The following is a 23,696-nucleotide window of genomic DNA, read 5'->3' as shown; positions in this document are numbered from 1 at the left end:
CTAACAAGGTTGGACCCATGCCATACATGTGGCACGCCTGGGGATTCAATGTGGCCGCTGCAAGTTGATGATCAAAACATTAGTACCATACGTATTAATACAATAAGAATGCAATTGGTAACAGTGTATCACCGGAATTCAAGTAGGTCTCATTCGTTATGTCATACATTCTGCGATCGATAACTGTCATGAACTTTTTAAAGGTATCCATATCATTATGATACAACGAATCGTACTTCTGCTTGATAATGTTGTATCTCAGGAGCACCTCACTCAATGTCGGCACCTTGTCTTGATCAATAAATTGGAGAAAGTCATACAATGACTGAACGGAACCGACAACCATTTCAAGGTTGTCTCACCATGTTAAATTGGATAGGCAACCATTGGCATATCTCCCAATATTAGAACCCATGTAGCGAGACTGTTGTAGGTCACTAGATGTCATCCATTGCAAGAACCTATCCTTTTGGCGTAGAAAGCTTTCAAGAAATAGATAGTTTGTACCAAATCTTATGACATTCCACCTCACCAACTCTCCACCAATCTCGATCGTCATCGTTTCATAGAGCTTTGAATGATTGTATAACCATCGCGATATGGATCTTGCACTTTGAATGACAATATCATGATTTCTAAAGTCACCAATTGATTTCAACATTAAATTTATCATATGTGTCACACAAGGCTACCACGTGATAGTAGGATACTCCCTTCTAAGAACCTGATATGCCTTCTTATAGTTGGACCCACTATCAGTCATGATTTGCACAATATTTTATGACCCCACATCATTGACCACGGATATTATCTCCTGCATAAACGAATTAACCAAATAAATATGCAACAATTGCAATACTAAGTTAACAACGCAACACAACAATGTACCTTGTTCAAATACTTGGCATCTTGGCTGTAGCCAATTACATCTACGGATTTGTGAAAAAAATACGACCATTGCAATATAAAAGTAAATTAATAATACTTATGTGCGTCGGTTCAGTCCAAGAATCACATATGATGGTCACACTACACTCTGACCATTCTAGCTTTCACTTGTCAAATATCTTCTCAATACACTCTCCTTGTCGTCCAGTTACTTACCATCCATATCCCGGCTAGTTGGAGATGGGACACCCTCTCCTGTTATACAACAGATGGTCATAAGTCAAAAAGAAAGAAATACGACAATAATAAATTTTATTACAAACTTTATCACTCATCTCATTTCTGTGTTTCTTTTACTGTAGCAACAATTTATGTGTCGTCCGCCCTTATAACAGGGGGATTGAGGGCAGTTCATTTTTCTAGGGGATATTCCCTCTCGGGTTTTTATTTACTGTTGCTGTTTAGGAACTAAGGGGATAAAAATCCCGGGAAACAAAAATGGTCGCAAAAAATCAAGAAAAATCATAAAAATCAATAATAAGAGAAACTGGTTATGAATTTGTCTCGACATCACATGATCACGAAAACAGATGAGTCCAATTCATACAACACACAATTCTATTAAAAAATCATCTATGTATGAATACCGCTACAAGCACAGAGAGCATGACATTATCGAGAGAACTAGATGTCAAGAACAAGCATTATGCAGAATCCTTTGTTCCAAGAAATTTAGCTGTCAATGGCTGTTGGAAGTTAGTAGCATTCAGTAACAGCTAGCCAATTAATGATAGACAAAAAAATCCACATATATTTAAGTTTTTTTAGAGGGAAGCTTAGATATGAAATTATTGGCAAACTTATATCCACTCCTCGTCTCACACCTGATGGCACTACTACAGTTCATACCTCGGGATCTGGCTCCTTTGCCGTGCCAAAGGGAAGGCACGGACGAAGTGACTCGCCTATGCTACAGTGTGTGAACAGACCGAATCCAACTTGTTCACACCCAACTCAGTATGTAATATTCTTTCTGCTTATAAATGTAGGTCGTTTTACTTAATTATTTTTTAAATATAAGTTATTCTCGAATTTTTATATTTTTTTTTTTTTTATTCTCGTCTTACCTTTATTTAATAAATATTACCGTTGTCATAAATAAATGAGTTATCTTTTTCAATACAGAATAAATAAAGGGTAACAAGGTTATTTGATTTACTTTCTTAATCTTTGTATATAAGTCTAAAACGAACTACATTTACAATCGGAGGGAGTAACTAAGAGTAACTCCAATCTATTCCCTATTTCTACTTCTTTATTCTCCTGAAAGAATTCCTTACCAGATTTCCTTCCCTACTTTTCAACATGTTCCAACCGGTTTCTTAAATTTACCTCTATATAATCCACTCACTGCTGTTTTATTAAAATTTTGTAACTAACAAATAACCATTTTATATTTAAACAATATTATTTCGATGGCTATATTTTTAACTGCTCTTACAACACGTGTGCTTATGTGGTAACTGCTCTTACAAATTCTTATAGCACGTGTGTTTATGTGGTAACTACTCTTACAACATGTGTGTTTGTGTGTTAACTGTTTTTACAACACGTGTATTTGTGTGACAATAGCTCTTATAAATTCTCATGTGTGTGCTTATGTGGTAACTGCTCTTACAACACGTATGTTTGTGTGGTAACTGCTCTTATAACGTGTGTGCTTGTGTGGCAACTGCTCTTATAATGTATGATCCCTCACATGCTCTCTCTCTCTCCGCCCTCTCATCTCATCACATGCGCATGAGCAACAACAAGTGGTAGTGTAGGATCAAGAACGGTGACTAAAGGGGGTGAATATGCGCCTTATAAATTTCTTGCAAAATAGATGACCTACTCCTTGTTCACCTAACGCTTCTAAAAACGTACAAATAAGAGCATAAACTTTAGAGAGACGAAGTGAGAAAGAAAGTTCTAAGGCAACATGACTCCACAGATAGAATATGAACTATAGGCTCTATTCAAGATCATTCCATATGTCTTTGAGCATAAAACTTGAAACTTGAACGAAGAATAAAGAAAAAATAGTCACTGAAAAAGCAACTCTCAAAGTTGATGGTCTAGAGATAAGTAGATTTAAGACCCTCTCAAATACATGAGTATATGAATATTTATACTTCTAGCAACAAGAAAAACAACTTTCAAAAGTTAAAAATCACAGTTCAAAGGCAAAAATAAAAATCAACAAGAAAATCACAACTAAAAAAGAAAAACTTACAAACTTACAAGAAAATCAATAGAGAAAGACTAGAAGGAAGTGAATTCAAATATATACAAAAATATAAACTTTATTACTCAAAGAGGTTAGCCCTATTTTAGACGGATTACAAAAATTTTTCTTTTAAAAACTCTCACATATTACATAGATTAAGCATCCATATTTCTCTCATCTAAAACTTTAACACTAAAATCTCAAATAAGTGGCACAAGGAGCTTAAATGGCTAGTTCTAACTTTTCTATAGCCATACCACTCTATTTATAGGTCTAAGAAATTTGATCCATAAATTTTCTAGCTTGTTACCAAAATACCTCTCTTTTTTAGTACACTCATACCTACTATTGAAGGTATTTTAGTATACTTCTTGCTTCATCTATCGAACGGCCGTGCGGCTCAGTTATTAACTCAGAAAAGTGTAACATGCAAACACATATTTTTCTTGTGTAAAACGTATTTTAAGAGAATCTTTAAAATTGATTTCACTTTATTTAGAGTTTTATTAAATTCTCTATGATTTTTACAAAGTTCACAAGCATAAAATAAATATGTTAAGAAACAGCACTGTAATTAACTTTTTCATGTCTACTATTATTTTTACTACGTAAATCATAGTATAAATAAGCTAATGAAAGTAGTTTCACTAATTTTTGAGGTGTGATGGGTCAGTTATGAATTAATCTAGTCGCAACACATTTACACAATCATGCATGTTACAATAATTAATTCATGAGTTCATGTATTTTTAAAAGACATAGGATCATGTAAGAAGACTAACAAAATTAGTTTCATGATTTTTGATTAGCAAAGAGTAAACTATGCATTTAACTTGGTTTAACAAATACAATTTCTCATAGAAAATTTTGAACTTTTTTATGAGTATAAATACTTTTATCATGTAGATCATGTTAAAAGAAAACCAACAAAATTTGTTTCACTTGATTTGAAGCTCAGATGAATTAGTTATTGATTTTACAAGGTTGAGCCCTTTTTTGGATTTTTTGTTGAACTGCACTGAAATTAGATAAAACTGCTCGATAAATCGAGAAAACCGAGCGGTTACCGACCCAAACCGCTCGGTAACTGACCAATTCAAAAATACGAGAAAATCGCTTAGTAACCGACCCAAACCGCTCGGTAACCGACCAAAACCGCTCGATAACCGACCAAAACCGAGCGGTTACCTTCTTCAAATTCTCTCCAAATTCAAATTTTGAGCGAATTCTCGTCAAATATTCTCTGGTTATTGCGATAACCGCGGTTTTGTCAGTAACTGCCGTCGAGCGGTTACCAATACCAAAACGGTTTCGTTAACCTTGCTCTCTATCTGCCCGTTGATTGTCGGCTCGCTGCCCCGAGAAAGGGCCAGGCCGGCGCGGTTTGGGCCTCTCAAACAAACCCTAAGTGAGTGAGCTGTTTCACAATTCCGTTCCAAGGCAGAGGCCGCGGGCCGAATCGCCTACTCCAGTACTCCTCCTCGAGCCGCGGCGGCCACGGCGAGAAAGCCGGCATGAGCGTGTTCGGCGGCGACAGCTGGGCGCGCGACGCGCAGCAGCGGAAGCGCCGCCTCGACGACCTCATGCACCCCGCCTCGTCGTCCTCCAAACCTGATTCCTTCAAGAGGCTCTCCGACGGAAAGCTCGTCTGCCTCGTCTGCCCCCACCGCCCCGTCCTCGACTCCCTCGTCATGCTCTCTGTAAGCCGTCCCGCCACCCCCCAACTCGTGTACTAAACTCATGTAGCTAGTTAGCTGACGGGTTGCCTATGCTTCTGTGAATCGTTGCTGAACGATGCGTTAGCGAGAATTTGCTCGTTTAGGATCTCGTTTTTCATCTATCAATCTATCGTTTATTATTTGCTCGCATTACTATGATTAGGTAAATCATGGCATATTTCACATTGTGGGGAAAAATGTCGCTATAACTGTTGAGAAAGGAAGTTTTGGTTTATCTGAGACATCTGTTGCTGTATGTTTGACGAAAACGATGTGCAACTACTCTCTTACTGAAATTTTGTGCCACAATCACTGTCTCTTACTGCATCTTGGATAATCCCTCGAGAATCTTGTAACTGGTGTCCAGGAAGCTGTTTTGTGTAAGTTCCTGAATCGCGGTAAATGCTCCTGCTTCCTCTACATTTCATTTTGGCATGCTCTACGAGAGAGAACTTCAGTTACTAACTTTTATTGCAATATGTCGTAAAAACTGTGAAAATATACTATAAGAAAGTATTTTCGATGACTAATCTATCACTATTAATTTCACTCAGTTAATCTAGATGCATTTGCTAATAATTGTGTTTAAAATTTTAAAACTTTGACTGCAGCTTGCCCAAAACAACTTATATATTTCTATGCAGATGGAGTATATGATACCGGTGGTTTATCTATCCATGTTATGTAACAGTCATTTTTTCGTTTTTCTTTTCATAAATCATGTCATGTAGATCCTGAGGGCACTGTGTGTGTGAATTCCGTGTTGAGTACTTCTTTTGGAAGTATATTTTGCAATCATAAGCCTTGCGCCAGTTCTTTATTATGCACTTCTGTTCTTGTTTATCATGCTAGACATTGTGACCGTGGTTCTTCCATTGTTATTGCTTTTCTAATGACAATAAATTAACAGATGCATAATAAAGGTGCACGACACATTTCAGCTGAATCTAGGCAAAGGGAGAAAGAATTATCAAAACAGCACGAAATTAACAAGAGACTGTCTCTTTCTTCAGATGCTTCCCTTTCAAATTCTGGTAATCCACGTGCTGGTGTTATGCCCAGTAATATGAAAGAAAAACCATTAATTGAGCAGACTCGAAGGGCTATTTTGGAAGCGCAGTCAAGCAGATTGAACGATTTCAGTGCTAACAGGGTGTCTTGTGATCAGAAGAAGATCGCAAATGCTTCACCCCATGATTCACATGTTTCTCCTGGTGTTCCAATGGAAAAATTGACTGGAAATACTTTATCGATTGAATGTAACAGTAGAAAAGGAGAACCTACTATTGGAAATCAAACTCAAGGCAAGGTACTTTCACAGTGGCAAGCAGATCTCCAGAAACGTCAGGAGCAAGAACTTAGGTTCACTGCTTCAGGCTGGAAACGGGACTGCCACGGCAAATGGTACAGAGATGAAAATGTGAGTTCATATATTTTATGGAGATATTGCCATTAAACAATATACTCAAGTCTTTTGTTGCTGTTATATCTCTCTGTATTACTGTGACACAATTTAGGTTGATTCTATCAATGAAGAGTGCACTACTTGAATCATCAAAGTTAAGTATAGTACACATTAAATTTTCACACAGACAGAGAAAGTGGTGTCAGTAAATATAATATGTGAACTTATGACATGATGACCCTCAAAGAATGTATCCTTAAATATTATGAAAGTGCTCATGATCCATATAATCCAAATTTGCATCAGTTTCTCTTGACATGTTTCCAATCATGCTGTCCATTAAACTTCTTATGCTGGATGGCAGGTTGAATTTGACTCAGACGAAGATGATCCTAACATCTGTCTCGGCTAATCATTTTTGAAGGCAGTCTGAATGGAATAATCAAAGGGTTCAACTGGAACTTTGAATTGTTGTCTCATTGCCAGATGAAATGCAATCACACCTTTATGAAATTGTGCAAATCTGTGGTGTCATCTGTCAGATTTTCCTGTAAATGTCACTGACATATAGTATTGAAAAAAACATTGCAATAGATAATGTGCCTGTCGAATTGCATATTTATATACTCCCTCCATTTCAAAATATAAGGCGTGGTTTGATTTGGCACGGTCTTCTAAACTGAACTTTGTTAATTTGTCTTACAGTACAATGTTAAAAACAATAAAACCATAACTTACTGAAAAGAACTTTCAAGTACGAACCCAATGTTATCATTTTTGCATCACAAAGTTTACATATCGTTTGACTAATTGTTGGTAAAAGTTTCCAAAGTTTGAATCTTCGAATGCGCGCACACCTTATAAAATGAATGGAGGGAGTATTTGTTTGCTTGCTGAAGCAAAACCTGTATATTGATACTTGAGAAATAAAGTGAGTATATGTCCATGTCTTGACCTGCTGTTAGCCTGTGTAAAGATACATCTGATGGTGATCTCTTTTGTTTTTGTAGCTTGTCTTCAAACGCGTCCATGTTTGGGGACTGGCTTATTGCTTGATTTGGGAATCCTGTTGTTCATTGTTGTGCTCGACAATATGATGAAACTTTCTGAACAAATCGCATGGAAAAGAAAGAAGAGTAAAATTAATCATTTACTGTGCTAGCGACTTAAAATCTATTTCGAAGACCTGATAGATGTCAAACGAACTTCATCAACCAAGCACGAATTGCGTGCAGCTTTAAGAAAAGCATAACTAATTAAATAATCTGCAATAGATTAGATTCTTTTTCTTCCACTCAACAACTACCTTGAGAACCTCATCCATTTTATTGTCAACACACCCTGATTTAAAGAAGTCAATGGGCAGCACACATGCCTATCTTCTTTTGTTTGATCATCATAAACATAACTCTCAAGACCTTATTAATCTTTGGGAGAGTATATAGCTGTGCGTTATCGTTCTGGCACTCTGGCAGGATAATAGTAGTCAGTAGTGCGTGCCTGTGTATGTTTACATTATATTAGCTGGAAGTATCACTTCTAAGCATTCTTTTAAACCACGTTTAATGCCATCTTTTGGTTTCAAACTTGCCAATTTTTTTTTCTTTTAAGAACCAGTGTAAGATATTTTTCTGGTGATGGAATACTTAACAATTTACATGCGCTCCATATACTTTTGTGTTGTGAATACAAACATGACTGCTAGTTCTTAAAACTAACATCATTAAGCATCAGTTGTTACAAGCCATTTAGAAATTGCAGGTGCATGCAAAACTAATGAGATGGGCAATTTGCTGCTTGTATCCTTACATTCCAGCTTCCAGCTTTCCAGGTTTCTTCCATGTATAATTTTTGTGAAAATCCGATGAATATTGTAAAAGCAAAAGATGCGTTAATTTTTTCCTGAAGAGAGATGCCAAACGTTTGCAATGTTAATTGGCAGATCAGTTTAGTAACTAAACATTTGCATGGAACCAAGCATTGGCCGGAGGTGCCTAGAAGGTGTGTTGTTCACCTATACAGTTCATGATGTATTGAAATTAAATGGTTGAGTAAAAAAGTGGATGACTTAGGGATTAAGAATTTCCCAAGAATACATACATGTTTGTTTCTCTTAGAGAGAGCAAAGATGCATCTTGCAAGAAATGCACAGCCTCCTTGCGCAAACAAGGGGCAATGCAATGCAGTTAAAAGAACGCAGTGGAGAGGATGTTCTCCACGACACGGTTTAAGGTTGAGTTTTATTATTATGACTGGTTCACCTCATAGTTGGTGAAAATTTTATTGGAGGGGCGTGATAGAAATAATTTGTTGGAGATGTCCTTGTAGCTGTATAGTGAACTTTAGATAATGTAGGTTGAAGATGTCTGGCACTGATTTCTTGTACAAGCAGTTGAAAAGAACTGATTACTTATCTCGGGATGTAATTTAATCAGATTAGTTGGCTTTTCCTCAATAATCTGGCCCTGTATGACCCCTCCAGTTGAGCCAACATTGTTCCTTCTTCCTTCAGTTGTTCCAGAGTCCAAAACATGTCTCTATAAAAAGCTTAATGGTTTGCTTCCTAGTACTAGTGGTTCCTTCACGAAATTCCTTCTCATAACTCAGAATAAGGTGCAGTCTGTGCCATCAAAATCAAAGATGGCAAGTCCTAGTTCTGCAGAAGGTGCTCATCGGATTTCCCCTGACAAGGTCAAGCTGATCACCGTCCTGAGCATCGACGGTGGCGGCGTGAGAGGGATCATCCCAGCCACCATCCTCGCCTTTCTCGAAGAAAAGCTCCAAGTAATTATGAACAGTGGAACGCTGTCACTCTGCACATTGATTTGCTTCTCAGGTTGTAGTTTCATGTATGTCAGGTGCTGATGTCTCGTGTGTTCTGGCGTTGTGCCTGTGCAGGAACTGGACGGGCCCGATGCACGGATCGCGGACTACTTCGACGTAGTTGCCGGCACGAGCACCGGCGGACTCTTGACGGCGATGCTCACAGCCCCGGACAAGAAGAAACGTCCATTGTTCGCCGCCAAGGACCTGGCGCAGTTCTACATCGATCACGCGCCCAAAATCTTCCCACAGAAGTAAAACATTACATGCATGGCAAAATTATACTGCCAAAGAGGAAACGTCTGTTTAAGGATACGTCGGTGACTGCCGTTCGTTTTGCAGGAACTTCATCCTGTCCAAGATCATCAGCACGCTGAGGATGGTGAGGGGGCCAAAGTACGACGGCAAGTACCTCCACTCGCTGCTTCGTCAGTACCTTGGCGACCTGACGCTGGACAAGACGCTGACAAACGTGGTCATCCCTACCTTCGACATCGCCTACCTGCAACCCTCGATTTTCTCGAGCTTTGAGGTAACTGAACACGGGTCCTCCGATGCCTGGCAGTAATATACTATTATGCTATCCAGTGCTCACACAAGCAGCACCAGTTCGTCTAATCAAGAAGAGAAGATTTACTCAGTGTCATTTTGTATGCACACGAAACAATTTGAGGGCTTGTACGTCCAGTTCCACCCTGAGACCGACGATAACCCCTATCAAAGAACTAGATTTTGATTTTTGAATAAAACAGTGGATTTGAGAGGCAAAATTTGTAGTTAGTGTGAAAAATAGTCGTAGAATAAGAGGACCCCAGAATTGTTTTTCCTTTTTTTGCTTAATTCATTAAATTGATGTTTCTTGGTCAAGCCAATAAAGGCTGGGGTTGTAGATAAAGCAGTCAATATAGAAAATCAAAATAACTGCTTATACTAATCATGAAAGGTTGAAGCTGTATTTGTTTCTCTTCTAAACTATACTTGTTGCCCACTTATTCTAATTCGTAGAAACTGTTAATTATATGTGTATCACTGTTATTGTCGTATGCGTTTGGGTTATTCTGTTTTCTCCGTCTCTGTAGCTTAAACTTGAGGAAAACCAACTACAAGTGCTGATGGGCTATGAATCAACTACCTAGTTTTTCCTATATGCCTTGAACATCCAACTGCTAGTTTTGGTATAATCCAACCACGGCCAACAACTTAGTTTCATATAATCAGATCACCATCATTAACCAATGCTTGTCATGTAGTCGCAATATCAAAGGAGAACTTTTTTTTTTTCGTGATTTCTTAATTAACTCGTTTCATGCTTGCTACCTGCCCTGGTAATGATCAATTGCAGCACCGGCAGTCGAAGAATGCGCTCCTCTCGGACATCTCGATCAGCACCTCCGCCGCTCCGACCTTCTTCCCGGCGCACTACTTCGAGACGAAAGACGAGAACGGCAGGGTTAGGGCCTTCAACCTCGTCGACGGTGGCCTTGCCGCGAACAACCCCGTAAGCGCCTCGCTGCATGCACCATAGCTCACATACGCATGGCGCGCATTTTAACATTCTCCACGTGCACCTCACGAACTGGCCGGGCGCACGAGCAGACGCTATGCGCGATGAGCCAGGTGTCCAAGGACATCATCCTGGGGAACGAAGACTTTTTCCCCGTGAAGCCGGTGGACTACGGCAAGTGCATGGTGATCTCCATCGGCTGCGGGTCGAACCGGAACCGCAGGTACAGCGCCAAAGCTGCCGCCAAGTGGGGCATCTTCAACTGGCTCATCAAGGACGGCAATGCTCCCATCATCGACATGTTCAACTCCGCCAGCGCTGATATGGTCGACATCCACCTCTGCGTCCTCTTCAGGGCCCTGCGCTCCAGACAAAACTACCTTCGCATTCAGGTATGCATATATAGATGAACTCCATGGCCACTTCCATTTTTTTTTTACTTCTGAATCTTCATCATAGGAAAAAATGGAATTTAACTGGCGATTATTTCGCGTGCAAATGCAGTATGATCAATTGACGGGCAGCGCGGGCTCCATCGATGACTGCTCGAAGGAGAACATGGATAAGCTGGTGAAGATTGGGAACGAGCTTCTCGGCAAGAACGTCTCCCGGGTGGACCTGGATACCGGCCGGAACGTGGACGTGCCCGGCGAGGGCACCAACGCCGAGCGGCTCGCCAAGTTCGCAAAGCAGCTCTCCGATGAGCGACGCCGGCGTCAGAAGCAGCTTCCAAAGTAGTATTTCATGTTAAGTTCGATGACACTTGAACTACCGATGATGTGGGTTTACAATGTTATCTAGCCGTTCGCTTTCCAAGCTTTGGCATATGCATTAATTTCCTCGTGTTATTGTCTTTTTTCTCCTCTCTTTTTTTCCTGAAGAAAGGGCAAGCCTCCTCTTATATTGTCATAAAGTACTTCATGATGTTTACCTGTGCAAGAGGTCGAGAGGAACGTCATGCCACGTCTAGCACGCATGTGCGTATCATTTGACAAGTTCGCGGTTTGTCCAAACCAATGCTACTCTTAGTAAGGTCTCAGGCTCTAGCAATTCCACGTGACGGACTAGCTAGAAAAATTCATTATTGTAGTCGTACACTTTGTCCACAAGAAATCTCAACCAAGGTGTGTACGAACAACCAAGCTTGAGATGAGGATTTGAACTGGTCGAGAACAGTATCATAATTCACAATCAATTTCATCTTAGGTCATCTCTACTGGGATCTTGAGAAAGCATGCGTCGATAGAGAATTAACAAATGGTGAGATTATAGTGTACTCAAGATTATGGTCATCGTTCGTACTGGTTAACACGCTCACGTTATCGATTTCGGACTAATTAATACTACAACTAGGCAAAACCCCGACCCTGTTGATTACATATGCATCCTCATCTTGGAAAGCTGCCCATCTACATCCATTCTTGTTGGAGTGGTGCATACACGATGTCTTCACCAGGGATTAAAATTTCGCTAAAACCTTGGTGAAATTTTGTGAATTTTGATAATTTGGGTGGGGAACAAACTATCTAATTTCAGAATTTTTTTTCGCACAAACATGTAGGACTCACATAGTAGATGACGAAAAATGACCGAAATTCCGGTCTTCTTCGCCCGTGAAAAAAAATTGTAAAACAAAATTGAAATCCCTAATCTTGAAGAAAAGCAACATGGGAGGAAGTCTCAATTCCCAAGATCATTCTAGCATAGCAGTAATTTGCATACCTTTTTAAGCTAATTTAACATTTTAGAGTGTCTTTTCTCCTCTGATCCTTTTCCCTCAAGTTTTCTTCTATGGGAGATAGTGGACGACTCATTCGAGCATAGATGATTTTGATGTTGGCCTCTACTGCTCTATTCTCTATTATCTACCATCAGATGAAAAGAGACAAATTAACTGTGGACATGACACAGCTTTTTAATTAGCTGTAGCAAGCAAAAGAATGAGCTCAATTTGCCAGGCAGGACAGAAGAATAGAAAAATTAGAGCACAAATGTGGTTCTGCTGTTGTCATCTTCCTCCTCCAGCCATGTTCTCCATTAAGCCAACAAGCATCGACCTCCAAGGTGAGATCCGGCCAAACATGGGCAGCCACCAATTCACTGGATCCGCCCATGTGCATATTGTTGGTGAAAGAAAAAAGTTTTTCACCAACAAGCTAGTGCAATGAGAATCTCTTCTAGAGTGGAGACTCAAGCTTGGAGAAGTAGTGGAGAGGAAGAGATATCAAATGTGTTGTTGATATTGATAAGAAAGATCTCTCATCCTTTGATCTGTACTTATAGTGTCGTTAGGGTACAAGTATACAAGTTTACCCTTACAAAGATAGTTATACCAGTCATTGCTATACCACATGGATCTAGGGCCGATTGAATCACACAACCTAGGTCCAAACAACATACTAATACTCCTATCCACTATGGTAAATACAATGGTACAAGTGGTCCTAAGGGCGATGTACTAGGTCGGCCACCTATTACGGCGCTGCACTGTCTAAGGATGTCAGGCTGACCACTACTTGTGCTAGGATGTCAGGATGACCTCTACTTGCATGGGTGTTAAATGACGGTCACTTCCTTACAGGCGGAGGACGTTTGGCGAGCTCCCTCTAGCTGATCTTTTGGCAAGACCTGATAGCTCACCCTCCGGGCTCCGGGGAGGCTGCCATGTCCTTCGAAGGATAGGGGCTCCGGAGAGCCCGCCTAGGCTTCGGAAGGTAGGGGCTTCAGAGAGCCTCAAAGCCTGGAGACCTGAAGGGCCTTCGGAGGTCCATGATCTCGAAGGCCGTAGGTTGGCAAGGCCAGGGCATTGAGGGTCCTTAATGATGACCCCCAACACTAGCCCATCGCGAGGGTGGCCAGCAGAGTACCCGGTGATCCCTGGCTCCGTGGCTGACAGCCTATGGTCCTTCGTCTTGCTTGAGTTGTTTTGTAAAGTTCAGACCAATTGATTTGAATTGACCGTTTGGTAACACCTGTGAGGGGGCATTCAATGCGTCCTGTGTTTATCAGTGTGGTCACGCCTTATCGAGCAGTAGTGGGACACGTGGTGCCTCGTCGTTGGAGGGTTGTGGGGGGGGGGGGGTTTGCTCCTCCATGAGCGTGGCCTCGTGGGTGAAAGCATGGGGCATGCCCTTGCGTTCCTAGGAGGAAATAACCCCCTCATTTTATAAGGTGGAGGTCCCGGCCGACTGGAGGCCCTATCTGACACCTCTACTCATATCTACATCTGCTTTAGCCCACGTGTGCGGCCGACCATAGCACTACCATCTTCCACCATTGTCCAGCGCTTTTCCCTGCCCTCCAGAGACCATCATGGTTAGCTTCGGTACTCAAGGCGGGGCCATTAATGTGCACGGGGCAGCGGATGCTCAAGCGGTGGTGATTCCTCTACCGTTGCCCAGGCTGCCGCCGGCTGTGAAGCTTCACTATGCCAGCAGGAAGTATCCCTGGCAGACCAGCGTGTTGAGAGAAACTACCATCAATGAGGCCAAGCTCGACCGGATGGTCGAGGAGGGGGAAGATCCCCTCTAGGTCCGTCGCCCGGGCATCGTGGAATGAAGCGGTTCCGGAACCTTAGGGCCATGAGATCGTGGTTTTTGAAGCCTTTTTTGATGCGGGCATCAGCTTCCCAGTAGTGTTGCTTCTCCAGTAGTGCTGCTTCTTGAGGGAGTGCTCCACCTTTTTTACATAGAGCTGCCGTAGCTCGTGGTCAACACGATTGCCCGCTTGGCCATCTTCGAATGGGCCATGTGGGTAGAGGGATGCGAAGGGAGAGGAACTTTTCACCTCCATCCATGAGGCGAGTTGCCAGCTGAAGGTTCAGATGGAGAATGGAGTGATGAAGGCCCTCAGTTTTAGCAGCATGAACTTCCAGCTCTGCCCAGAATATCAGGATGTGTTTCTACCAAAGGCCATTAACAACCGGTGGTACTCTGGGTGGCCAAAGCAGTGGTTCTACTACAATGTTGGTGTTGGGTCCCCCTTTCGTTCAACGAATCGGGACATTGAGTATGTTCGGGCCCTGGTGGCGGAGATCTCCGATGCCTAGCTCTCTTCGTGATTGGCGCTTCTCCAAAGGGTGGCCCGGAGGATGAACATGCGTGATCTCATGGAGGAGTTCACGATGCTAGGTATCCGGCCCCTTTGAGCGGACTGGGAGCACGTCTTTGCAAAAGGTGGGGATGATGAGCCAAACGTATACTCTGGGCCCACTATCAGTTCTGGTGAGTTTGCCTCGTTGTTTAGCTTTGACTTCGAGGATGTGACACGTCTTTTTCTTTTAGAGGATTGCCTTCCGCTGGAGCAAGTAGTCGAAGTCGTTGAGGAGTTCTTGGGCCTGCCTACCGCCACGAAGCGGGACCGGTGTATGGATTTGGTTGGGAGCTGGGAGAGATACAACCGCATTCACTTCCACCTCAGGGTAGTGGCTCTAGCATGGCCAGATCCGGTAGAGCCCAAGGTTTTCGGGAAGCGAGGGTGCATGGTTTCTGGTGCCGTGGCCTCCACGATCCTTGTGAGCCCTCTCCAAGCATGGATCCCTCCCAGAACAACAAGACGGAGCATCTTCTTTCGGTCGGCCTCCTCCAACCTCTAGATGTGCCTCGTGCGGTGTGAGAGGACATCATGATGTATTTTGCCGAAGGCTTTCCTAAGGTCGGCGGCAAGTCAATTGTCTTGACTGTCATCGACCGTTTCTCCAAATACGCCACTTCATAGCACTAGGGCATCCCTACACCGCCATGACAGTCGCTCAAGCTTTCTTCGACCAGATCGTGCGCCTACATAGATTTCCCTGTTCCATTATGAGTGATTGGGACCCTGTCTTCACCAGCACGTTCTGGTTTGAGCTATTCAGATTGGCTGGCGTGCAGCTTCACCTCAGCTCGGCCTTCCACCCCCAAACAGATGGCCAATCTGAAGTGGCCAATTGCGTGTTGGGAGTCTACCTACAATGTTTGGTGGGCGATCATCCCCGGAGCTGGCTACAATGGTTGCCATGGGCTGAATTATGCTTCAACACCTTCTCTCAGACATCGCTCAAGGTCACATTGTTCAAAGTGGTCTATGACAGAAACCCACCTGGCGTTGATCCCCTATTAGTCAGGCCTCACTCGCATGGTAGCGTTGGACAAGCAATTGCAGGAGAGGGATTTGTTCATAGCTGACATCGGAGAACGTCTACTGCAAGCACAAGACCACATGAAGCTGGACCATGATGCGCACCATCGCGATGTTGAATTTGTTGTGGGTGACTGGGTGTGGCTGTGTCTCCATTAGCGCTCGGCTATCGCCATCAAATCAACAACGACAGCCAAATTGGCTCCTCTCTTCTATGGTCCATTCATGGTGGAAGAATGGATTGGCGCGGTGGCATACAGGCTACATCTTCCATCTTCAGCGAAAATTCACAATGTGTTCCATGTTGTGTTCCTTAAACGGCACCACGGGACGCCTCCAGCAGCTCAAGTCCCTTTGCCACCCATCGTCCATGGTCGAGCAGTACCGGCACCAGGGCAGTGGTCTGTGCTCGGCTGAATCGGAGGTTTTGAAAGCTCCTTGTTCGTTGGGTGGGTCACAGTGTAGTGGATGCCACATGGGAGTGCCTACAAGGCTTCACCACCAGTTAACCTGATTTCCAGTTCGAGGATGAGCTGTTTTGCCAGGAAGGTGTAAGTGTTGTCGACGCTTCCGTCGGCAAGGCTTAAAGGCGACGTAAGGCAGCTCAGCCCAAACCGCAGATTAGGATCGGCTAAATCCTTTGTTAGCAACTTAGTTGGTTTGTTAGATAAAGATCAGATTTGGGTTAATTAGATAAGATTTGGTTGTTTGCTTCTCTTGTTAGGGCCGGCTATATACAGGCCAGGCATCGTCATTCGGAAGGCAAGCAAAGAATAGCATGAGTCCACCAAAATCGCTGCTCAGATCCTCCATCCGGAGGGCGAGTATGCTCCCCTTTGCTTATCCATCTCTGACCATATCAGAGACAGACCGGATCGTGGAGGTGCCCGGCGTGGGCACCAACTCTGGATAGCTCGCCAAGTTTGCAAAGCAGCTCTCCATCGAGCGAAGCCGGCGCCAGAACGAGCTTCCATATTCTTAAGTAGTAGTATTAAAAAATAAGTTTGTTGACACTTGAACTACAGACCGAATTGGGGTTTGATGTTCAGAGTTGTTCACATTTGATACCTTGGCATATGTTTTCCCCTCATTTATTTGTTTTATTGTCATACAGTTGTTAACTGATATCCTGAGTTCTTTTGAGCAGTTCTGTAACGTATGGATTGGGGGTTTCAAGGGTTAGAATAAAAGTTAGTGGTGTAGGAGTGGCAGATGTCTTTTGGAGTCCATGGAAAGCCAGATACAATGCATGCTTCAGGAATAAACTGTGAAATGATCCATCTAGTGTAGTTTTTACTATTTGTCATTGGCTCAAAACCTGGTCTGTTTTGCAGAGAAAACCACAAAACCGAGAGCTTCTGAAGCTGGGGAGTTAGAATAAGTCTGCTACGACCGGTCGCAGGTGAAGCCTTTGAAGCCAGTAAAGGTTGGAGCAGGGGTGGAATCAGATCCATGGTAAGACCCAAATTTTCATTGAATTTTATTGTAGAAATGATAGATTGTTTAGGCTCAGTCCAAACTTGAATGGATCAGCCCGGGGTTTGGCTCATGGCTGGTTCCATCCCTTTGGAGGCCGGTGGTGATGAGAATTCAAGACTGAAGGTTTTTGAGAAATGGAGTCTCTTGTGATGGTATGAGTGGCCGCTACGAAGCACAAGAGAGTTTGTAGCTGTTGTGTGAGTTTCTGTCGATCTTTTGTTTGTGCTCAAGATAGTATTGCTAAGCCTCTTGCTCCATGTAGGTGTGAGAAGAGTGCCAGTTCAGCTGGGGTTGGAGGGTGGCTGATTTCAGCGCCTCTGCACTACTAGTGTCCTAGTTTAATCTCTGCTAGTTTCTTTCTCGCTAGTTGAGCTCGGTTGTTAAAGACTTGGTTTCTAGCAATACAAATCGGAAGGGGTAAGTTAAAACCCTTGCCTCGTCTTACAAGGAACTTAACTGATATCGGTAAGCTAACGGTGTTTGTACTTGTGAGTTGTGAAAGAGTTCTGGATCCAAGAACGTTTCAGAATTCAGATGTTTCTGTGCCACGTCTTGAATGCATGTAGTTATCGTCTCCTTAGTTTATGGTTTGTTCAATCCAATACAACTCTCAGTTAGTCCTCTAGCCTCTAGGGCTCCAGCAAACTCCAAGTAAACGACGGACTGATACGTTCATAGTCGTACTCTTTGTCCACTAGAAATCTCAAAATGGCACCGATCGAGCTACTGTATACACATGTATATAAGCTAGGGATAAGGATTTGAGCTGGTGTATCTTCGAAAAGCATGCACCCACAAATTCACAAAATATTGGCATCAACTATTTGTTTAACTATAGTCCGCAGAATCCAGTTGTCATATCCAAGATGATCACCCTCTTTCGTACGTTCACGCTATCGATTCTGGACTATTACTACGCAAACCTGGGCCTCCTGACTACTGCCTGATTTTGGAAAGCTATTCATATATTATCCTTCCCAATTTTGAAGTGGTATAATACTATATACTCACTCCAGGCATAATAAATAAGTGTTATTTTGGATATCAGTATACTCTCTAAAATATATCTTTGACTGTTATTTTTTGATGTAATATGTTTATAAAACAAAATTATACTATTATAAAACTATTTTTTTTGACAAATCTTCCCGTATCATTTTTAAATATCCAAGTTTAATATATATAAAATAATTTATTGTTAAAATTTAAAAATATTAACTACACACAACTTAAACATGCTTATTTGTGACTAGGAGTATATAACTTAAAAGATTGCGATAGAGAAGTCAAAGATGTCCTCTGAACTTTCGAACCAGTAGAGCTTACGCACTGGTATAAATGTTTAGATATACTTTGTCCGAATGATGCTTTCTCTTGTTTCGTCTTTGCCTTTTTTTATAAAGATGGACAAAGATGCGTCTGACAAGCATAACCAACGTTTAACTAATATATGCCACGCATGGATTCAGCGGTACGTGTCTATCTTGTCTGTGAATTTGATAATGTCTGATGCCACGCATGGATTCAGCAGTTCGCCATGAATTGCACGTCTGGGTAGAATGTTCGGCTTGCCAGAAATGTGATGGGATCTTCTCCGAACTACACGAGATAAACTGGTAGAGCCAAATGACAGAGGCGTTCTGCATAAACAATGCCCCCGGAAGCCCACGCCGGCGGCGATCCGGTATGCTGCTGACCACGCCTCCCATATTAAAATCTGGAGTGGCATACAAAACCAGCATCAAGCCATCTTTCGTCCCCTGAGTTAGGTTTGGATTCTGGTACTTTCGTTTTGAGTGGTGGATTCTGGTACTTTCGTTTTGAGTGGTGGATTCTGGTACTGAAGCACAGACGTACCGAACCAAAATTACTCCAAAACCAACCGTGTCACACCCAAAATTCCGATTTTGATTGTGAACATTTTAAAATAATAAAATAATATTTTTTCTGAAATTTGAAAGCTTTTTCAAAATTTTGTTTAGAGTTTAAAAAGAATTTATTTTGTGTGATGAAAAATGTATTTATAAAATATTAGAATATGTTATAGAATTTCAAGATTGGAGAAATCATTGTTCTATTTTTCCCATATTATCCAAAAATTCACCGTGGACAATCTCATCTCGCATCATTTTGATCTAACCCACCGTACACAGTTTGTCCTCAATATTTTTCTCTCTAGCCTGTGGCTCAAAATCAGCATCAAGCCATCAACCTTGCATCATGTTGGATTGCTAGCATGATGGTACACATGTGCGCTAAAGTCAGCCCAAATCAGCTCTCTTGAATATGCATGTACCTGATAGTTTTATTCACTTTCAAATGATGTCATTCTTTCGCCTGGCAGCCAAGGTCGGCCAACAAAGCTCGAGACAGTGCTCAATCAAGACGCATTGACATCCATTTATCCTCTTTAAATTCCTAGCAATTCATAGTGGAAACCGCCGCTTAAATGACCATAATGACAATTGAAGTCGGCTACCAGTTACTCCTTGTCGTCAGCCTCATCTTCTCACGCAATTTTTGAGTTCAATACAACCTCAAATGCAAATCTTATCAATACCAAAGTGGTAGGTCTCGTCGAGAGCTTCGATTTGCACCTATGAAAGTCCCTATTTGGATAATGGATCTGAGAGTTATTCCCCCCAGATTAGTGCTGCACAGTTAAGGCTGAATTCAAACAGTTTCCCTTGTGACGTAGCCAGGCCAACTACGCCAATAGCACTCATCCATAAACCGGTGACGGGTACAAATAGCATAAAGAAATGAGTTTTAGAAATTAAGATGGCATTTTCAGAAATTCCAATGAATACCAAAGTTGTAGATCTTTTCGATTACTACAAGATAGAGTCTAGAAACGTCCAATTTGGTATTCGGAAGGTGGAGTTATCATCCTCAGAACACAGGCTTGCGAATTAGCATCGCGCAATCAGATCACAATTTGGGCCTGGGCCATAGCCGGCTTTGATCCCACCTTCGCTCACCAGCCCAACGTCCCTAGCCCCATAAAAAGGGACTAGCACACCCTCCCCTGCCCTTTTCCCATGTCCACCAAACCCTAGCCACCGTTCCCAACCTGCCAGGCACTGCTTGCCGTCGCGGACAACCATGTCGTCGCCGTTTGGCATCCGCGTTCCCGACGATCTGTCCAACTAAATGCCTTCATCTTTTGTCGAGATGTGCCCCTGGTCGGTGCAAACAACTCCACAAAGTAGCATGGCAAGAGGAGCATAGAAGCCACCGGGATCTACGTCATCGTGTGCGTTGCTCCGTTTCTGGCCGCGTCCAGGGCGCGAACCAAAGACTCCATCGGCATTCCCGACGATTCATTGAAGATCCAGCCACGCCACCCAAGTCACCATGTAGAATGTCAAGGGAACCTCTGGATCCCATAAGGGCTCGTCCAGATCTTTGTCGACGCAGCGGGAACACGAGCCTCAATTCCAGTGTCGCCGCCGTCGGTTCCGTCATCGTCTCCACAAATCCTTCTTGCCCGATCATCGCAGCAAGGTGAGGACCCAGGACTAGCCCTTTCCCCTCCTCCTTTACCCTGCATTGTCATCCCATGTGATCCCTAGCCAAACCCTCATCCCCTCGAATCCACCATCGCGCCGCCACGGTCGTCGCCGTCGCGGATGACATCGGCGTTCCCCAGCCGATCAGAGCTCAGATCACTGCGCCCTTTAACCAGCACGTACCCCTAGATGTCCCACATTCCCTCACCAAACCGTTTGGCCATTAGAGCCCCGACGCCACTGGGATTACGATCCTCGTGCCCGCTGCCCAATCTGGAGTTCTGCGCATGCAGCGCGGGTTCAGATCGCGTTCCCTAGCGAACTAGCACTCCAATCCACGAGTCCTTTGGCCGAGATGTGCCCCTGCTAGTCCTCTACATCCTCCCAAAATTGGTTTATCCAAAGCTACAATAGAGCCCACGTTCTCGATGTTGCAATCCCTACTGCCCAGTCTCGTACACGTTCTGCATACCTAGAATGTCAGCCGCGTTCCCCGGCGAACTAGAGCTCCAATCATCGATCCCTTTTATAGAGACGTGCCCTTGGTTATCCTGAATAATCCCTAAAAGTAGTTCAGCCAGAAGAGCACCGATGCCAACGATTTTGTGGTCGCTACGCCGCTGCCCCCATGTGTGTGAGTGTTCTGCGCGTGCACCCGGAATGCATTCGCGTTCCCCGTCAATCCAGGAGCTGTTTCGATGCACCGACTGCATCACAATGTGTCACATCACATCTTTTGTGCGGCCACATGAAGGTTCCCTCGCATTTGCAGCGATGCCACCAGGAACGCGATCCTAACTTCCAACGTCGTTGCGTAATCTCACCAAAGTTCCAACTGATCAATGTCCTTCTCAGGTGAAGCTCTATCCAAACCATCATTGCAGAATTGTGTTCTAAAAAATATAAATATTTTTATTCAAACTGTTTCTTAAATATCATAGCCAATCTTAGAGAACGTGCACGTCTTCTTCGTTGTGTCTGTGCGCGGTCACCTCCGAACCTGGGATGGTTCGTCTCTCTTTTGCTGCTACCTCGAAACTTCTCTGACAAGACCAACCATAAAATTGAGCTTGTCTTCTCACATTCTACCCCCGTGCTCTCCTTGATTTGTTGAAACACCATTGTTTCCCAATATCAACATCAGTGATCGTCGTTGCTATCGCCATCTAATCGTGCACTTCGCCACCTTCAGCTCGCCAGTGTGCGTGTCCTTCTGTACCTCAGGTCAAACCGAGCCCTTTATGAGTTCATGGCTGCGATGCGACCCCGTCTGCACCATCTCCGTCAACCCTGGGCCTTTTCCCTCACCGGCGACGCTGAGAGCCCACCGTCGGTCGACTCCTCCATGCCAAACTCCCCTACTCTGCTCTCTGATCTCGCTCTCTTGGTGAGAATCCCAAATAACCCCTCCAGAGATCCTTTATTTCTATCTGTACTTTACTGTTTAGGATATTTACACGTTAGTCCCTGCCTTCTATAGTTAATTCTGTTCCAACTCTTATTATTCAAATATAATAATCTATTCAAATCTTGTTCCACGAATTTCACTCAAATCCAAGCAACACTATGAATTCGCCTAAATCTCGTATCCTATCCAACCATAGAGTTTTTTTTTATAATGTGATGCCTCTGTTTGATGTACTGTTCTTAGTTATTTGTGTTTTCTCTTTTTGTCGGTTGTTCCTGCAAGTAGACGACTACGTTCGGAAGCAACACGATGATCTCCAAGAGCAATAGTTCGGAAATCGATGATCTGCAAAGTTAAGACTTCGAGATATGCTAGAACCAAGTTTACGAATATCATTGAGCAGCAGCCAGACAAGTGTCTTTGAACATCTTGCACCTATTTTAGGACTTTTAATTGTTTATCCTTCTTGCATGCTTGTCTAATTTGGAATCCCATGATTAGGGTTTACTAGATTTTGTATGATTATCCTTGTCGCCGTTGATGAGTCATGAGAAATGAATTGGGTATGATAATCTTGTAATAACATGGTATAGGGATCATAACTAGATGGTTGATTTGATGTGATGCTGCACAACAGGTTTGTGGTTGTTCCTGTGTGGGATTCTAAGGACCAGTTCTTAGAGCATGTATCCAAGCTAAACCGCAACCATCCACGAGGCCTATATGGGTACAGCCTGACTAATTAATTAGCCACCCCTCCGGTTGTGCGAGCACCATTGGACAGTTTAGTGGCACAAGAGGGGGCTTCTGCAGTGATGTAATCGTCTGTTAGCGGTGAAACCTCAGTGGGTGCTTGCAGGTCGGTGGGAGCTTTATAAAGGCCTTGTAGTGATCTCCTGGTGCACACCTCGGAAGTGTGTAAGTGCTTGGCCGGTACGGCAACATAGAGACTGTCACTTGGTAATGCGGGTGATGAAATCACGACCTGTAAGAAAAGATGGGCAAACTCTGCAAAGTATAAAACTGATCGATCAGCCGTGCTCACGGTCAAGAGCGGCTTGGACTTCTTCTTAATTAGTTGGGTTCAGGGTTCTTGTATGGATGGTCAGGTAGCCAGGTACTAGGATTACCTGGTGAGTTATGGTAGTCGGATATGGAATATCTGATGAGTTTCGTAGTCGGATGAAATCCGATGAGCTGTTCTTCTTATTTAAGTTGTGTCTTCACACTTAATAAATATGACGCTTGATTCTAGGAGTTATAGGTTAAGGTTGCTTAGTGCAGTAAACCGGTGTCTAAACTTTTTCTTGACTTAAACCCCTTTTCTTACTTTTCTACACTTGCAGAGTACAATATGTACTCACACTTGCTATTTCCAATTATAAATGTTGCTCAGTTAGAAAAGACCTCATCAAGATCAAGGAAGCTGAAGGCTATATGAAGATGGAGCGTTTCGGGTCGCGTTGCCCCCAGTTGATTGCCTGTGCTGTGCCCAGAAGATTCTTAGGAGTCCTCTTGTGTTCTTCCACTGCTGTCTTGTAAACTTTGGTATTTCTTTAAATAAATTTGTTT

At 43.0% G+C, this 23,696-nt stretch overlaps 2 protein-coding genes across 2 annotated transcripts; both read left to right on the top strand.

Moving 5' to 3' along the window:
• The first annotated feature begins 4,519 nt into the window (after window positions 1–4,519).
• LOC133898266 (uncharacterized) lies at window positions 4,520–6,878 on the top strand. Its single transcript, XM_062338894.1, has 3 exons — window positions 4,520–4,857; window positions 5,786–6,295; window positions 6,645–6,878. Exons 1-3 carry the CDS (start codon window positions 4,672–4,674, stop codon window positions 6,690–6,692), a joined length of 744 nt encoding a protein of 247 aa, XP_062194878.1. The 5' UTR covers window positions 4,520–4,671; the 3' UTR covers window positions 6,693–6,878.
• A 1,856-nt stretch (window positions 6,879–8,734) lies between these two features.
• On the top strand, window positions 8,735–11,508 carry LOC133898361 (patatin-like protein 2). The gene is made up of 6 exons (XM_062339030.1): window positions 8,735–9,064; window positions 9,179–9,357; window positions 9,446–9,635; window positions 10,446–10,601; window positions 10,700–10,999; window positions 11,112–11,508. The coding sequence occupies exons 1-6, from the start codon at window positions 8,750–8,752 to the stop codon at window positions 11,343–11,345; spliced, it is 1,374 nt and encodes a 457-aa protein (XP_062195014.1). The 5' UTR covers window positions 8,735–8,749; the 3' UTR covers window positions 11,346–11,508.
• The last annotated feature ends 12,188 nt before the right edge of the window (window positions 11,509–23,696 follow it).

Source organism: Phragmites australis, chromosome 18, assembly GCF_958298935.1.
Source record: "Phragmites australis chromosome 18, lpPhrAust1.1, whole genome shotgun sequence".
Lineage (NCBI taxonomy): Eukaryota > Viridiplantae > Streptophyta > Magnoliopsida > Poales > Poaceae > Phragmites > Phragmites australis.
This window is presented reverse-complemented; position numbering and strand designations above follow the sequence as displayed.

Bases quoted from the DNA above. Each gene is read 5' to 3' on its own strand.
- LOC133898266 (XM_062338894.1), top strand. From the start codon at position 4,672: ATGAGCGTGTTCGGCGGCGACAGCTGGGCGCGCGACGCGCAGCAGCGG. The intron at 4,858-5,785 runs GTAAGCCGTCCC...ATAAATTAACAG, and splicing joins ACTCCCTCGTCATGCTCTCT to ATGCATAATAAAGGTGCACG. The intron at 6,296-6,644 runs GTGAGTTCATAT...GCTGGATGGCAG, and splicing joins AATGGTACAGAGATGAAAAT to GTTGAATTTGACTCAGACGA.
- LOC133898361 (XM_062339030.1), top strand. From the start codon at position 8,750: ATGACCCCTCCAGTTGAGCCAACATTGTTCCTTCTTCCTTCAGTTGTT. The intron at 9,636-10,445 runs GTAACTGAACAC...GATCAATTGCAG, and splicing joins CGATTTTCTCGAGCTTTGAG to CACCGGCAGTCGAAGAATGC. The intron at 11,000-11,111 runs GTATGCATATAT...GTGCAAATGCAG, and splicing joins AAAACTACCTTCGCATTCAG to TATGATCAATTGACGGGCAG.